This window comes from Amphiura filiformis, chromosome 3, assembly GCF_039555335.1.
Source record: "Amphiura filiformis chromosome 3, Afil_fr2py, whole genome shotgun sequence".
In the NCBI taxonomy this organism is placed as follows: Eukaryota; Metazoa; Echinodermata; class Ophiuroidea; order Amphilepidida; family Amphiuridae; genus Amphiura; species Amphiura filiformis.
The window spans coordinates 17,348,108-17,365,787 of NC_092630.1; the positions used below are offsets into that span (position 1 = coordinate 17,348,108).

General features: G+C 36.8%; 1 protein-coding gene across 1 annotated transcript in view; it reads left to right on the plus strand.

Moving 5' to 3' along the window:
* Positions 1-17,680, plus strand: part of LOC140147102 (uncharacterized) — a 55,446-nt gene that overhangs the window by 17,749 nt on the left and 20,017 nt on the right. The window contains exons 3-12 of the mRNA XM_072168877.1: positions 483-755; positions 7,720-7,992; positions 9,177-9,449; positions 11,321-11,593; positions 11,734-12,006; positions 14,092-14,214; positions 14,583-14,705; positions 14,842-14,967; positions 15,569-15,703; positions 16,747-16,911. Of these exons, the coding sequence (XP_072024978.1) occupies positions 483-755; positions 7,720-7,992; positions 9,177-9,449; positions 11,321-11,593; positions 11,734-12,006; positions 14,092-14,214; positions 14,583-14,705; positions 14,842-14,967; positions 15,569-15,703; positions 16,747-16,911 (2,037 nt within the window). The remainder of the gene's footprint in view (positions 1-482; positions 756-7,719; positions 7,993-9,176; positions 9,450-11,320; positions 11,594-11,733; positions 12,007-14,091; positions 14,215-14,582; positions 14,706-14,841; positions 14,968-15,568; positions 15,704-16,746; positions 16,912-17,680) is intronic.

Here is a 17,680-nt window from a genome sequence, read left to right on the forward strand (position 1 = left end):
AATTAGTACAATATTTTACGATCGACAAAACTATTCAACCTGTGTTTTTTTTACATAAGCCAGTACATTTCATAAAATGTACCTTCTCTATTGCCCATATTACATTGTCTACGCCATACGTTTCAGTAACACACTATTCAACCTCACTTCTAGTTTGTGTGTTTATTACGTCATGTATTTCCTCCGTCATGGGCAGTGAGTTTTCAATTATTTAAGGGCACTAAATCAAATGTAATTGTGGGCCTCGGAAGAATATCTTAGTAGTATGTAAAATAGATACAGGGTGCTTCAGCAATTTGGGTTATCCGCTTACCTGTAAGGATAAACATCCAAATTGAAACTCAGAAACGCGAAGTACGGGGTTTTCCGAAGCATACTGATTCAAAAATACCTGTTTCAAACGTTTAAAATATTGACCCTTTTTCATGATGTAGCTGAGAACTGACGTGTAAAACATATAATGTGTTTATTCAATATTACAGTCGATGACCAAGTTCCAACAATCAATTGCGCTCCAAACATTGATCGTACAGTCGATTGCGGAACTACAAATTCTCAAGTTGACTTCCAAGCCTCAGCATTCGATAATTGTGGCGCTGTAACAGTAACATACTCCTCAATCGGCTCAACCCAGTTCACATCACAGCTCCAGAGCAGTGCCACCATGAATGTTGGTACATCAACGGTCACAGCAGTTGCACAAGACACTAGTGGACGAACTGCTACTTGTGAGACAAGAGTGTCTATAACTCAAGGTAACATAATCTAATCAAATATAATTGTTTCGTTAAATCTTATTCTGTTTTTAAAGTGCGGTAGGGCATTCCGGGAATTTTTCCGCCAAAGCGGTGTAACCCTGAATTTACACTTAATTTAGATTTAGACAGCTTTATAATATAATGACTGTTGGGTCTCATAATCAATTTCAATTGCAACATTTTAAAACCACAAAATCAATTGGGTGCTATGATGTACGAGATTGGGGTACGAGTATACATTTTAGCAACTTGGTAGAGCATCACATTCCTTGTGATGACCTTCAAGATGTGGCTATTTTCAGAAAAAGTGATGAGCTTGTTTATTCTGCTTGAAGAATTTAGGCAGATATGAAATGTGCTGGATATGTTTTTTGATAATATCCTATCCTGTATTGTTTTGTGGATAACAGTTCGTCGGCTGTATTCCAGAGTGGAATATAGTGGGGCACCGCGAATAAGCAACTTTTCGAGAAAATCGGGTTTGAAGAAATGCCAGAAATATTTGTGAGAAACAATGGTTAATTGCAACATTTGAAAAACCACAAACCAATACATTTTATCAAGTTGGCAATAGGAATATGCCTCATTTTGCATATGCATAACTTTTTGTGCTGATCTTCAAGATGTGGCTATTTTCAGAAAAATAGATGAGGTTGTTTAGTCTACTTTAGACAGATATGAAATGTGCTGGATATGTTTTTTGTTCATGGATGTCGTTTGCTGTAAAAGTTAATATCCTACCCTGTATTGTTTTGTGGATATCAATTATTAAAACTATTAATGAAATAACTGATGTATAAAACATCAATTTTGTTTTTTCAATGGGAAAATACAATACATGCATAGTATTGAACAATGTACCCTACTTGACCTGGTAAATAAATAGATAGATATGAATAAATAAATAATTTTATGGCAATGGTATTATTGTTCTTATTCCTCTAAAATTAGCGGACCCAAATATGGGCTTAGGTTATTGCACACTGATTGAAAATTCATGATGCAGAATCTTTTTCAGGCGCATGGCCATGTTATTTTTCGTAGCCCATTGCCAATGAGGCATAAATGGATGGCTTCAATGATTAAAAAAAGCGGAGATTTAATTGTACAAATATAACTTCTCTTGTACAAATATAACTTCTCTTAGAAGTGGTTGTCAAATTCAACATCCCTGACCAATAGGATACAGCAGTGAGGCACAGTGATTAAGATCAGTGTCTTTGGTGCGAGATGTCCGAGGTTCAATTCCCCGCACGACCAAACAGATCCGCTCTCCCCGTGGCTCATCTGGTAAAGGCGAGACAGATGACCCATAATAAAAGACTTTCATGAAAGTTCATCTGTGTTGGTATAAATCATGATTTTGATTTAACTTTTGATCCAAACACAAGGAATTAATTCCTACCTCGGAATTTTCAGATGGTACTCCATCTTTCATCAGCGAGTGAGTGACTGTATCAGTAAGTCGTGATCTTTTTAATCACGCATTACGCATTACCCGCCAATCGTTCCCCAGTAGAAACACGCAGATTGTCTGCGCCATACGTTTTAGTAACACACTATTCAACCTCGCTTCTAGTTTGTGCGTTTATGACGTCATCTATTTCCTCCGTCATGGGCAATGAGTTTTAATTATTTAGCCGTCACTAAATCAAATCTTTATGTAATTGTGGGTCTCGGAAGAATATCTTTAGTATGTAAAATAGATACAGGGTGCTTCAGCAATTTGGGTTCTTCGCTTACCTGCAAAGATAAATATCCACATTGAAATCAGAAACGCGAAGTACGGGGTTTTACTAATAGTATCCAAAGCATACTGATTCAAAAAAACACCTAATTGTTTCAAACGTTTCAAATATTAATTATAAAATGTGTATAAAAAGTGGCGTATGGTCGATACGCCACTATGGAAAACCACAAAATTTCATGCTATGCACCACATGTAATTAATTAATTAATTACTAAATTAGCTAATTTTGACTGATGAGACTTAGAAAATGAACATTATTAAAACATATGTGCTAATTTTCAAAAATTACCAAAAATCACTATACGGTATACGCCACTATGGAATGCAGCCGAATTATTGAAAATATTAATGAAATAACTGATGAATAAAACATCAATTTTGTCTTTCTAATGGGAAAATCCGATAACGTACCCTATTTGACCTGATAAATAAATAGATAGGAAAATAGATAAATAATTTTATTATTTGTTAATCAATTATTGAAAATATAATTAATAAAATAGATGATTTATAAACAACCGATCTTGTCTTTTTAACAAGGAAAATCGGATGATAAATAAAATGTGTAGCTCAGCAAGCAAACCATTTATGCATCATTCGCTAAAGGTTAGAAAAGGTTGCCAGAAAACGTTTAAATATCGTGTTATATAAAGGACATATAAAGGGTATAAAATGTTTCCATAACATTCAAAAGCATTTGTGTGTTAACAAAATATTTGGCAAAAACGTGTTTGCCAAAAAATATTTACAATAACATTTTGAGATCAAAAATATCGTTTCCATGACCTTTATATAACCCGTTATAAAAAATGTTTATAACGTTTTAAAAACATTTTTTTATGATATGGGCATATTTTATAGTATTGAACTATGTACCCTATTTGACCTGGTAAATATGAAATATGATCTTCATAGACAGTTTATATCCTTATTCAATATTTGCGGAGTTTTATAAGCTTTATTGAGTACAAACTACATGATGGTATTAACAAATCATTTTTTTATCTGTGTTTTCATCGTTACCATGGTTACAGTTGATAATTTCCCACCAACAATCACCTGTCCAGCAAATATTGCCCGAGAACTCAATTGCGGTGTCACCAGCACAGTGGTTCAGTTCACAGCCACCGCTCAAGATAATTGTGGTGCAGCAACTGTAACATATAGCTCTTCGGGATCTACCGTGTTCCAACCACAGTCTCAACGCTCAGCAAGCATGAATGTTGGTACATCTACTGTCATTGCAGTTGCCACTGACTCCAGCCAAAGAACGGCCACCTGTCAATTTACAGTAACGGTCACTCAAAGTAAGCACTCTTTTAGTTATTTTGGCTCGACTTATAATTAAAGACAGAGATAAAGAGAATTTATTGCGTCTGACGTCATCTGTCAATCAAATTCGAGCACGGTTTGTTTACAAGTGTCGTGATGATGACTTGCTGAACGCGGATTTATAACCGGGCGCCTTATTGTTAATTTTGCACCTTCCGACATGCAAACCATGTCAAAAGTTAGGTCTTTATAGTAGGAAACTTTCTTTGGCGAAGGCACCATGTCAACAATGCCTAGAAAAGCTGCTTTTTGCCTTGTAAAAGTACGTACTTTTTCGCCATTTGCTGCTATTCCTTTTCTCCGATCAGCACCAGATAGATCGGTCTTCCTTTTACGCGCTGATTAACCTGTGTAAACCAATCAAGGATCGTAATTGACAGTGACATCAAACACGATCAATTGCTTTTATCTCTGTCTTTAATTATAGCAGCTGTACATAAACATTAGCGATTACCATGACTCGCTCCAAATAGATATGGAACGTATAATAATATTTCTTTGATCAAATTACATTGTTTCTCCTCTTTAATAGCTGACAGAGACCCACCATCTATACAATGCCCAGCCAATCAACAAACGACCATCTGTACTGGACAAGGAAATTCAAGATACACTTTTACTACGGCTCAGGCGACAGATAACTGTTAACAACATTAAAAAACAACTAGAATGCATATTCATTACAAGTGACACTCTACCGCCGCCTACGGAATAAAATGACGCGTCCCGCGTAGTGTTTTCTCAAGTTTAATATGGAAAAGCAATATAGCTAACATATGTGTTGCCAACAATGCTATTAAAAAGCAACATATACAGGAACAAGTCCCAAAGGCACCCCCATAATATAATTTTGAGATGGGTTGTCCGACTTCATTATTTGCTATATCCACCATGGTTTAATGTCCTTGACATCCACTTCTATATGAGAGCCAAAAATTTGCATTAATTTATTAAATTTGTTTTCAACTACAGGTTTGGGCGGGTTGATGCATTTATATTTGGTTCTGCTTTCCAACATTTTTAGTGATAATTTGTTATATAAAAAAAGTAAAAATCACGTGTTTTGTTTCTTCTCGTGTATGAAATAGATTAATAAACTTGTATTACTTATTGGGAGAGAAAATAGACAAAATAATGCACTTGCGCTGATGTGGACCAAATAACTGAGGTTGCGCGATTGTCCGAACCAAAAATCATTCTATTTTCATTTGTAGCGAATCGCGTGTCGATCAGTGATGGAGTGTTAATAATTCAGCTTAATACCAGCTGTATCCCTAGCATACAGGAGCAAGGAGCAATTAGTAGTTACTTGTATTCGTATTAAAATCTTCGATCTTGGTTGTCATATTTATACAAAAATAATCTAGGTGTAGATTTTTTTCTGTTGGTTTTATAGTGCGTTAGGGCATTTCGGGAATTTTTCGGTGTAACCCTGATTTACACTTAAAGCCATATTATAACATTTTCATACAAAATAGATTAGCATTTCTTTGCCATAAAATGTTAGTTTTTACTGTCAGATATATCCCTTTTATTTTTGAGCCGAACAACTACGGCAAAGCAAAGAAAATTGGAATTTACTACCAGCGCATATGTCGCCAATACGTACCACTCCTTCGGTCATGTTATGGTACGACCCTTTGTTGTGTAGATCACCGTCCCGCACGCCGTGTACGTACTGTGTGTTATGAACATCGTGTATGCGTTCGACTAATAATTCCATCGTCATAATAAAACGCCGGTTCCATCGTTTTATTCAAAATCTCGGATTTTGACAAAACTACAGCACATAGAGTCTTGATTTTTGGCAGGGTATATTGGTTTAATAAAGTACAATATAATCGTGTAAAAAATGAATTAAAAAAAATCAGTGAGGGCGTCCTCCTCAGCAAATGTTATAATATGGCTTTAATTTGTAGGTGTAATTTGTCTTGGGTCCAATCTCTACCATTGAAAGTTAGCTATAGCTTTATAAATATAATGATTGTTTGTACTAGATTTGGGTTTTTGCGTCTCATATTTGTGAGAAACAATGGTTAATTGCAACATTTGAAAAACCACAAACCAATACATTTTATCAAGTTGGCAATAGGAATATGCCTCATTTTGCATATGCATAACTTTTTGTGCTGATCTTCAAGATGTGGCTATTTTCAGAAAAATAGATGAGGTTGTTTAGTCTACTTTAGACAGATATGAAATGTGCTGGATATGTTTTTTTTTTTTGGATGTCGTTTGCTGTAAAAGTTAATATCCTACCCTGTATTGTTTTGTGGATATCAATTATTAAAACTATTAATGAAATAACTGATGTATAAAACATCAATTTTGTTTTTTCAATGGGAAAATACAATACATGCATAGTATTGAACAATGTACCCTACTTGACCTGGTAAATAAATAGATAGATATGAATAAATAAATAATTTTATGGCAATGGTATTATTGTTCTTATTCCTCTAAAAATTAGCGGACCCAAATATGGGCTTAGGTTATTGCACACTGATTGAAAATTCATGATGCAGAATCTTTTTCAGGCGCATGGCCTGGAAAGAAATGACAGAAACACCAGTTGTCAATATATATTATCGTAACATGATTGTATCAGTAATGTAAAATATCTCTCCATGTCATTTCATTACAGGTGATACCACCCCGCCGACCATTTTCTGTCCAGATGTTACATCTCAAGCACCGTGTGGACAAGGAAGCACACGAGTATGTTTCACACCATGCACAGCGACAGACAATTCAGGACCTCCTACTGTAATGTACGAGTCTCAGAGTGGATTTATTCAAATAATCCCTCAAGGAAATCAAGTGTGTGGGACCTTTCCAACTGGAGTGACAACGGTAACAGGCACAGCCAGGGACAATTGTGGTCTCTCAACGACTAATACTTTCACAGTAACGGTTAACGAAGGTAACATAAAACGTTGTTATTCGTAGCCCATTGCCAATGAGGTATAAATGGACGGCTTCTATGATTAAAAAAGCGAAGATTCAATTGTATAAATATAACCTCTCTTGGAAGTGGTTGTCAAATTCAACATCCCTGACCAATAGGATACAGCAGCGAGGCACAATGGTTAAGGTCAGTGTCTTTGGTGCGAGATGTCCGGGGTTCAATTACCCGCACGACCAAAAAAATCCACTCTCCCCGTGGCTCATCTGGTAAAGGCGAGACAGATGACCCATAATAAAAGACTTTGTTACAGTCGGTTACGATTAGAGTAACAAGCACGATTGTTGGCTTCGCTTGCATGTCCTGTAAAAATGCCTGACCAGCTATCTACGGCGACCCCCTTCACCAGATCACTTGTGCCTCGCCGAGGTTTCGGCAGCGTTATCTCCTAGATTTCAGCTGAAAATACCTCAATATGCTTCACATAAAAATAGCAATTAGTACAATATTTTACGATCGACAAAACTATTCAACCTGTGTTTTTTTACATAAGCCAGTACATTTCATAAAATGTACCTTCTCTATTGCCCATATTACATTGTCTACGCCATACGTTTCAGTAACACACTATTCAACCTCACTTCTAGTTTGTGTGTTTATTACGTCATGTATTTCCTCCGTCATGGGCAGTGAGTTTTCAATTATTTAACGGTCACTAAATCAAATGTAATTGTGGGCCTCGGAAGAATATCTTAGTAGTATGTAAAATAGATACAGGGTTATTTTTTTTGGGTTATCCGCTTACCTGTAAGGATAAACATCCAAATTGAAACTCAGAAACGCGAAGTACGGGGTTTTCCGAAGCATACTGATTCAAAAATACCTGTTTCAAACGTTTAAAATATTGACCCTTTTTCATGATGTAGCTGAGAACTGACGTGTAAAACATATAATGTGTTTATTCAATATTACAGTCGATGACCAAGTTCCAACAATCAATTGCGCTCCAAACATTGATCGTACAGTCGATTGCGGAACTACAAATTCTCAAGTTGACTTCCAAGCCTCAGCATTCGATAATTGTGGCGCTGTAACAGTAACATACTCCTCAATCGGCTCAACCCAGTTCACATCACAGCTCCAGAGCAGTGCCACCATGAATGTTGGTACATCAACGGTCACAGCAGTTGCACAAGACACTAGTGGACGAACTGCTACTTGTGAGACAAGAGTGTCTATAACTCAAGGTAACATAATCTAATCAAATATAATTGTTTCGTTAAATCTTATTCTGTTTTTAAAGTGCGGTAGGGCATTCCGGGAATTTTTCCGCCAAAGCGGTGTAACCCTGAATTTACACTTAATTTAGATTTAGACAGCTTTATAATATAATGACTGTTGGGTCTCATAATCAATTTCAATTGCAACATTTTAAAACCACAAAATCAATTGGGTGCTATGATGTACGAGATTGGGGTACGAGTATACATTTTAGCAACTTGGTAGAGCATCACATTCCTTGTGATGACCTTCAAGATGTGGCTATTTTCAGAAAAAGTGATGAGCTTGTTTATTCTGCTTGAAGAATTTAGGCAGATATGAAATGTGCTGGATATGTTTTTTGATAATATCCTATCCTGTATTGTTTTGTGGATAACAGTTCGTCGGCTGTATTCCAGAGTGGAATATAGTGGGGCACCGCGAATAAGCAACTTTTCGAGAAAATCGGGTTTGAAGAAATGCCAGTTTAAATTCGAGTTGTGTCAATCAGACATTCATCATATATTGTAAATGATGTGAAATTTCTGTAGTAACTTTTATTTTATATATTCTTCAAAAGAAACAAATACATAATATTGCTGGCAAACTGAAAACAATAAGTACAAAAATATACGTCACTATGAAAACCTCGATCGTCGTGTAATCCCTATGTTGTTACTTTTCGTCGGCTTCATTCCATAGTGGCATATAGGTCCAATACGTCACTATGACATATAGCGATGTGTACGCCACTATGACATGCATTGTTTTTCATTTTGGCCGATATTTCTTAATTATAAAATGTGTATAAAAAGTGATGCATGGTCTATGTAACTATACGCCACATGTAGTTAATTAATTACTAATTTTAAAATAAGCTAATTTTGACTGATGAGACTTTAACGGTCACTAAATCAAATGTAATTGTGGGCCTCGGAAGAATATCTTAGTAGTATGTAAAATAGATACAGGGTGCTTCAGCAATTTGGGTTATCCGCTTACCTGTAAGGATAAACATCCAAATTGAAACTCAGAAACGCGAAGTACGGGGTTTTCCGAAGCATACTGATTCAAAAATACCTGTTTCAAACGTTTAAAATATTGACCCTTTTTCATGATGTAGCTGAGAACTGACGTGTAAAACATATAATGTGTTTATTCAATATTACAGTCGATGACCAAGTTCCAACAATCAATTGCGCTCCAAACATTGATCGTACAGTCGATTGCGGAACTACAAATTCTCAAGTTGACTTCCAAGCCTCAGCATTCGATAATTGTGGCGCTGTAACAGTAACATACTCCTCAATCGGCTCAACCCAGTTCACATCACAGCCCCAGAGCAGTGCCACCATGAATGTTGGTACATCAACGGTCACAGCAGTTGCACAAGACACTAGTGGACGAACTGCTACATGTGAGACAAGAGTGTCTATAACTCAAGGTAACATAATCTAATCAAATATAATTGTTTCGTTAAATCTTATTCTGTTTTTAAAGTGCGGTAGGGCATTCCGGGAATTTTTCCGCCAAAGCGGTGTAACCCTGAATTTACACTTAATTTAGATTTAGACAGCTTTATAATATAATGACTGTTGGGTCTCATAATCAATTTCAATTGCAACATTTTAAAACCACAAAATCAATTGGGTGCTATGATGTACGAGATTGGGGTACGAGTATACATTTTAGCAACTTGGTAGAGCATCACATTCCTTGTGATGACCTTCAAGATGTGGCTATTTTCAGAAAAAGTGATGAGCTTGTTTATTCTGCTTGAAGAAACATATGTGCCAATTTTTTTTAAATGACCAAAAATCACTATACGCCACTATGGAATGCAGCCGAATTATTTGGGCTTCTTGCACAGTGCCTTGCAAACTTTAACCTTCTAATCCTGAGCCTCTCAGAGAATGGTAACAGATTCCCATATAGTTCTTTGTTGGTGGTGTGAGTTTGCCATGAGATATCTAGTGCCTTCCGCAAGAGACGGTTATAGCAGCCATCCACAGTTTTTCTCATTTTGGTTGTTATTGTCCATGTTTCAACGCCATATGTTAGTACCGATTCTACAGTGGTGGTAAATAACTTGATCTTTAGAGCTCTTGGCAGATTACTTTTCCAGATCTTGTCCATGCTGTTGCATGCTTTCCAAGCAAGTGCCTTTCTGATGTTGAAGTCCTTCTCACTACTGGCAGTCCATGCACCTAGATATTTGAAGTATTGCACTATCTCCAATTCGCTTCCGTCCAGTGTTTTTATTAAAGACAGAGTTTCCTTGTACAGCATTGCCTTGGTCTTCTTGGCATTCATTCCTAGTCCTGCTTTCTGTGCAGCAGCTTCAACAAGATGTAACAGTTCTTGCGCGTCTTTGTTGTCAGCTAAAAGAGCAATATCGTCTGCAAAATTCAGGTCTGTGATTGTGCGCGGGCCTATTCGCCTACTTTTCCTGGGCTCCAGAGTAAAGCCAAGTCGCTCTTCATTGCCTTCCATAGCCTTCCTTAAAACATAATCAAGGACTACGATAAAGAGGAATGGTGCCAGAGTGTCTCCCTGCAGAACTCCTGCTTGGATCTCAAAATCCTTAGTGACACCATCAGGTGATGTGACATGAGCTATAGTATGATGGTACATGCATCCTATGGCAGCCACTAGCCTCTCTGGGACTCCATATGCCCTCATTATGTCAAGCATTTTCCCACGGTGGATGGTATCGAATGCCTTCTTGAAATCGATGAATATTACTGCTGCGTTCAGATTGTTGTTCTTGACTTCATCAATTATCCTCCTTAGAGCAAGTATTTGTGACACCGTAGATCTCCCAGGTCGAAAACCATTCTGGTTAAATCTCAGGACCGGGTCAAGGTAAGGGCGAATCCTATTGAGAGAGAAAGGACATATAAAGGGTATAAAATGTTTCCATAACATTCAAAAGCATTTGTGTGTTAACAAAATATTTGGCAAAAACGTGTTTGCAAAAATTATTTTACAATAACATTTTGAGAACAAAAATATGGTTTCCATGACCTTTATATAACCCGTCATTTAATGTTATCAAAACGTTTTTATCTAAACCAAAACCCAAAAATGTTTATAACGTTTTAAAAACATTTTTATGTTTGCTGGGAGAGCCTATGATATGGGCATAATTTATAGTATTGAACAATGTACCCTATTTGATCTGGTAAATATGAAATATGATCTTCATAGACAGTTTATATAGTTTAATATTTTATAATCTTTATTGAGTACAAACTACATGATGGTATTAACAAATCATTTTTATCTGTGTTTTCATCGTTACCATGGTTACAGTTGATAATTTCCCACCAACAATCACCTGTCCAGCAAATATTCCCCGAGAACTCAATTGCGGTGTCACCAGCACAGTGGTTCAGTTCACAGCTACCGCTCAAGATAATTGTGGTGCAGCCACTGTAACATATAGCTCTTCGGGATCTACCGTGTTCCAACCACAGTCTCAAGGCTCAGCAAGCATGAATGTTGGTACATCTACTGTCATTGCAGTTGCCACTGACTCCAGCCAAAGAACTGCCACCTGTCAATTTACAGTAACGGTCACTCAAAGTAAGCACTCTTTTAGTTATTTTGGTTCGACTTAGGACCTGTACATAAACATTAGTGATTACCATGACTCGCTCCAAATAGATATGGAACGTATAATAATATTTCTTTGATCAAATTACATTGTTTCTCCTCTTTCAAAGCTGACAGAGACCCACCATCTATACAATGCCCAGCCAATCAACAAACGACCATCTGTACTGGACAAGGAAATTCAAGATACACTTTTACTACGGCTCAGGCGACAGATAACTGTGGAGCTGTAAGCGTGCAGTACAGTGGCTCAGGTGCCACCAATTTCCAGCCACAACCTCAGAATAACGCTGCTTTCAATTTTGGAACAACAACAGTAACAGCTACAACTACGGACTCAAGTGGTCAGAGTGCCAACTGCCAGTTTACTGTAACCGTTAACTGTGAGTATATATTAGTGCTTCCGAAGGTGACAACTCACCAAATTTAAACTCTCCCTGCTTCAAAGTACAAATTTCCCTAAACACTTCATACTGTATTCCGTCCCGTCGTAACACATGGAGGCGTACAAGCAGGACAAATGCAAAATACGTTTGCGAGAAGAACTTGTTTGAAGGATATACTACTGTAATAACATAGTCAGTACTGCTCCATTATCATCTCTCAGTTGACCGATTCTTCATTTGGAATTGAAGCTAAAGGATTAAATTATTAAACGAACTTTTTAAAATAGTTAAAAAGGAATAATTGTACAGGATATAGGCCTATCTAGCTCTAAACTAATACGCCACTATGTGAAACGGAAGATTAGAGGGGTTTCGGCAGGTTTTTGAAGCTCAAAGACCCATTCAGTGATCCCAGCGAAAGTGTTTAAAAAAATTGTTCATTAGTGAAGGACAAGTCATTCAAATTGTCAATTGGTATTTTTGAAATGAAACATTTGGCAAAAAATTAACGAAGTTGAAGCCCCATTCAAATACATGTAGCTAATTTAGATACTGTCAGTATCTAAATTACAGATCCGTACAAATTCCTTATTTTTGTCTTAAATACACGGCTTTCGGCTGAACCACTAACAGGCTATGTTAACACATTTATGACAATGACAAAAGTACCAAAATCTCCCGGGGCAAAATCTGAATTTTGATGATTTTTACGATCGTCCGGATCAGCAAATCACTGAATGGGCCTTTAAGTCGAACGTACGCCACCATGTGAAACGGAACAATTTGGACTTTCAGTGTTTTTATGTACCTTACGCCACATCATCCGTCATTAAGTAAAACTGAAAATTTGGGATTTCTAGGCTCGTTTCTAAAGCATACGCCACATTATTGAAGTTCTTTGGATCACATGTAAAACAAAATGAGGGCATTGATTTCTGTGGACTTTCTCACAGTATAAGTTTAGATTAATTTTACGGCATATTTTTTGTCGCTGATTTGGGCTTTACTGTTTTTCGAGGCAATTTAATTAGCGGTTTAATTTAAAACTTTCTCATTAGAATGCTGTAATAAATAATAAATTACTACATTTAATTTGTAAATGGACCCCTTTAGAGCTATTAAGATCAAATAGCCGGTGGTCTCCCTATATGGTTTTATACTGCAGCCACTAGAGCCTTCTGAATGACTATGAGGGACCAGAGAAGAAACCTAGACTCAACAATGTCCATGTCTTCCTATGTCACATCTCTGTATACAACACATAATGTATGCATCACCACACACATTCTAAGAGGACACAAGATACAACTATATATACTGCAGCTCCCTGGCCACCACGGGCCTGACGCACCTCCACTCTACGGGACCCGACACATGCATCCGAACTCCCAAACAAAGATGACTACAAAACCTTTAGAACTACCCAAATCAATACTCAGTATCTTCATTTATGCATTTTCTGCCATTTCTGTCCTTTTTTGTATTCTGTATTTTACACCTGTCGACCCACCACCCACACATAATTATACTTGCAACATTTTAGTTAATACAACATTTTCGTTTTTATCCTGTTCATATCATCTAAACGAAACATATCTCAGGCCTAAAATCTCACTGGTAATGAGAAAATGTGCCCTTGATGAGGTAACATGAGTGATGAAATAATGACTGTGAAGTAGGCCATGTACAATCAGAGGTTGATTTGAATGGACCTGAATTTTTGCAATATTATACACGTGAGTTACAAATTTCAACATGTAAGGGACCGTTCACAAACACTTGTAAGGGGGGGCCTGATGCAAAAAAAATTTATCGCGAAAATTTTTCGGGGCCCCCTTTACAGACCTCGAAAATTTCAGGGCCCCCCCTTTTTGACATGAAAATTATCGGTCAACCCCATAGAAAAGCATATAAACTCAATTTTCCCAGAAAAATTTGTGGCCATTTTTTCAGCCCCCCCCCCCTTAGGAGGGTCAAAAAATTTCAGGGCCCCCTTTTTGCATCAGGCCCCCCCTTACAAGTGTTTGTGAACGGTCCCTAAGTAACATCACTTACTTAAGATCCGAAATGATTCCATTACAGCTCAAAATCCATGTGATAACAATAATTGTCAGAATGGCGGACAGTGTGCAGCTTTCCCAGGCTCGTGTAGTCAATACTCCTGCGAGTGTCCACCATGCTATTATGGACGATTCTGTGAAAACCGTGAGTAGTTCATTGTCATTCGAAGAGGAATACTATCGAGAATCCTCAAAGAGTAATTTTATATGATGCTGTTTATTTATATCTACTATCTATTTGAGTCACCCATGTGTCTGATTAATACAGAAAAACCAATGACAGTTTTCAAGCAATGGCTAATAAAGCACCTTTTGTTAGTTTTTGCTTATTTCGATATCTGTATGATATAGCCTAATTGAAATTGAATGGCTTTATAACTATTGATTCTCACGTCGTGTGTAGCAGCAAATAGGCGTATATAGAGAATCATAGTGTCCATAATAATAACTAAAAATACCATATTCTAAAATAATACTAACATTAATGAAACATACATAATGTATTTATAACAGGAATTGATGCTTGTCTCAACCACAAGTGTGAGAACGGTGCTATTTGCCAGGCTCAGCCGAACAGCTGCACTGATTACTCGTGTACTTGTCCTTCGTGTTTCAGAGGACCATTCTGTCAAACCGGTAAGTGTTAGTTGTTATCAAATGTACATTAAGTAGATATATATTTTGTTAAGATAAACAACCTTTGAATTTGTGTTCAATCTTTCCCCAGAATTTTACCTTATCACCTTTGTGTTTATAATTGATATCGTTTCAGCTGTTCCGGATCCATGTACCAACAACCCATGTGTTAACGGAGGCCAATGTTCACGTGTTCAAGGAACATGTTATGCTTATCAATGCTCTTGTCAACCTGGATATGAAGGAGTGAACTGTGAAATCAGTAAGGACTCTATTTTTTCTAACATTTAGGCTCTATGATAATAGAAATTTAACGAAGAAGCTCCACCAGAGCATTTCTTCATGGGAGAACTAGACCTGCCTGGTTATCAAATGAATCAGTGACAAGGTTATATCTGAATTTGACAGGTGATAATTGGTGTTTTATTGCTTCAATTAGCACCTGTCAAATTCAGAGATAACCTAGTTACTGAATAATTTGATAACCAGGCAGGTTTGATTCACCCCAGAACTGCTCTGACGGGGCTTCCTCTTTAAAGTATGTCAAACGAGAGAACCGGGCATCTCTGAGTATCCATCCAGCGGTCTTACCAAATGAACTATCACGGAAGCTTATGCGCATCGGATTATGTACTCTATTCATTACAATGTAGGCACTATGCTCTTCAGCTAAATGTATTCACACTCTCCTCATTAAACTATCTACACGAAACAAAATATGCATGCTATATGTTAAAATGTAACTAATATAATTATATATTTCGCTCCTATATTGTATATATGAGCACTGTATCAAGTGATGGTTTCACTGTATTTATAGGCCGCCCTTATTTATTTATTTATTTATTTATTTATTTATTTAGGAACTCAAATATACGTGAATCCATGTAATAACTTCCCATGCGAAAATGGAGGTTCATGTGCCTGTTTGGGTAACAACTACTACGTATGTACCTGTCCATCTGGCTATGGTGGTATCAACTGTGAGACTCCAATAGGTAAGTATTCACATTATGACCAAAATGCTCTCATTTCCACTGCCATGGTTCAGTCACCCCCATTTAATACTCAAAATTCAAAATTTGACCTCAAGTTTCAGAGTATGATTTTTAATATTCAACATGTTCAATGCATGCGCTGATGTGCAATAAGCATATTTTGAGAACCAGTTTCACTCTTACCAAAATAAAATAATGAAAGGAAAATGAGAGGTAAACATCATACGGTATTCGGCTAATTTTGAATTAGATAATAAAACCACCTCCGATGATTTTAATTTCTGGCTTAAAATATAATTTTGTGAGGAAGACCCACTCTGTTCAAGATATTATACTTATAATTATAGGAAAGTATTCAATACACCATAAAATGTTGTGTAATGTATGCGTATATATATATATTGTGTTTTGGATCAGTTTTCTAACAACAAGTACCATAATGTTAATCTCACATACAACTAAACAATACAGCTAGGTTGACCCAGATCAATCTGCCAATCCGAACCTTAAATTTAGCCTTTAATACCAGGTTCGTAATACTGGTATGGTGTAGAAGCGATTTCCACCTGTACTTGTAATATACACTTTATACTTGTACAGCCTATATGAATGAAGAATGTAGTATGCATGTTTATACGCACCGACAGAAAAACCTCCCATATATTGGTACGCGTCATGCGCCCCTCAACATGCTTAATAGACCCCCTGTTTTGAGGCAAACACTACAATCAATAACGTCTTTTGTCATCAGCTTTCATCCAATGATCCCCTTTTTTAGAACTTGAGTTTAGACAAAATCTGCAAATCGCGGCCATTTTGAGGAAAGTAACACGTTTGTGGCATGTTTAACTTCAAAATCTCCCAAATAGTTATTTTTCAATGACACCCATATTTTTGCAGTCCCACACCTATAGACCCCTGGTTTCGTACTTCCCGAACGTACTCCACTAGGCACGTCACTTTCATATTCGAGTGTCCCCTGCCATTTAATAGGTATTTTGTATGTAAAATCTTATGGTCTTGTATTGAACATCTTTTCGCAGCTGGAACCCCCAACTTCGAATCATGCAACAATGTTCCATGTCAGAACAACGGTGAATGTTACAACGGTTATGATCAAAACAGTGCGACACAAGGGTTTTACAGAAATCAATACACGTGTGTTTGCAACCGAGGTTTCGGTGGCTCCAACTGTCTCACCAGCGTATGTAAGTTGAGGGTGAATTATAAACTATCAATGGTAAACTATTATAAGCGAGAAGAGAGAGAGAGAGAGAGAGAGAGAGAGAGAGAGAACAGCAATAGAAAGGTATTTGTGACTGTTGTTATCTATTTTGTTATTGGTTTGGAATTCCCGTTGTAATTCTCTAAAACGAGTAATCTTTTGTCTTCATCATGGTAGAACACTTGGGTACAATATTATGACGAATATGTGTTAATAAAATAGACACAAGTCGTTGCTACTTTTGTGCCCATATCATATTCGTTATTTTACCACCAAAGCTATACATATTCTTTAATAAAGCTTGAAGAACTAAAAATCCCAAAATCCATAGCAAAAGAAACTGAAACTACGTCATCACATGCTCGTGCACGACCCACTAGACTTATCAGTAGTCCACTTGCCCATTGTGCATACTCTAGATTACTCCGTAGTCCACTTGCCCATTGTGCATACTCTGGCTATTGCATTTCAGCTTAAACTATGATTTGTATAATTTGTGCACAATTGATAGATTTTCACATCTGATCTTTTCAGTCACCGTACTCCCTCTGTTTGTTAGCTTCCCAGGATTTCTCGGGCTTTCGTGATTAATAAACTGGTAGATTCTAAAATCAGAATGGTTCAGTATTGAAGTGATCATTATAATAATGATAATTTTGTCATTATAATATGTTGCATTCAATAATAATATAAGCCTGCGTAAACGTTTGCTGTTACTAATATAATTATAAAACTTTTTTATAACCATTTAC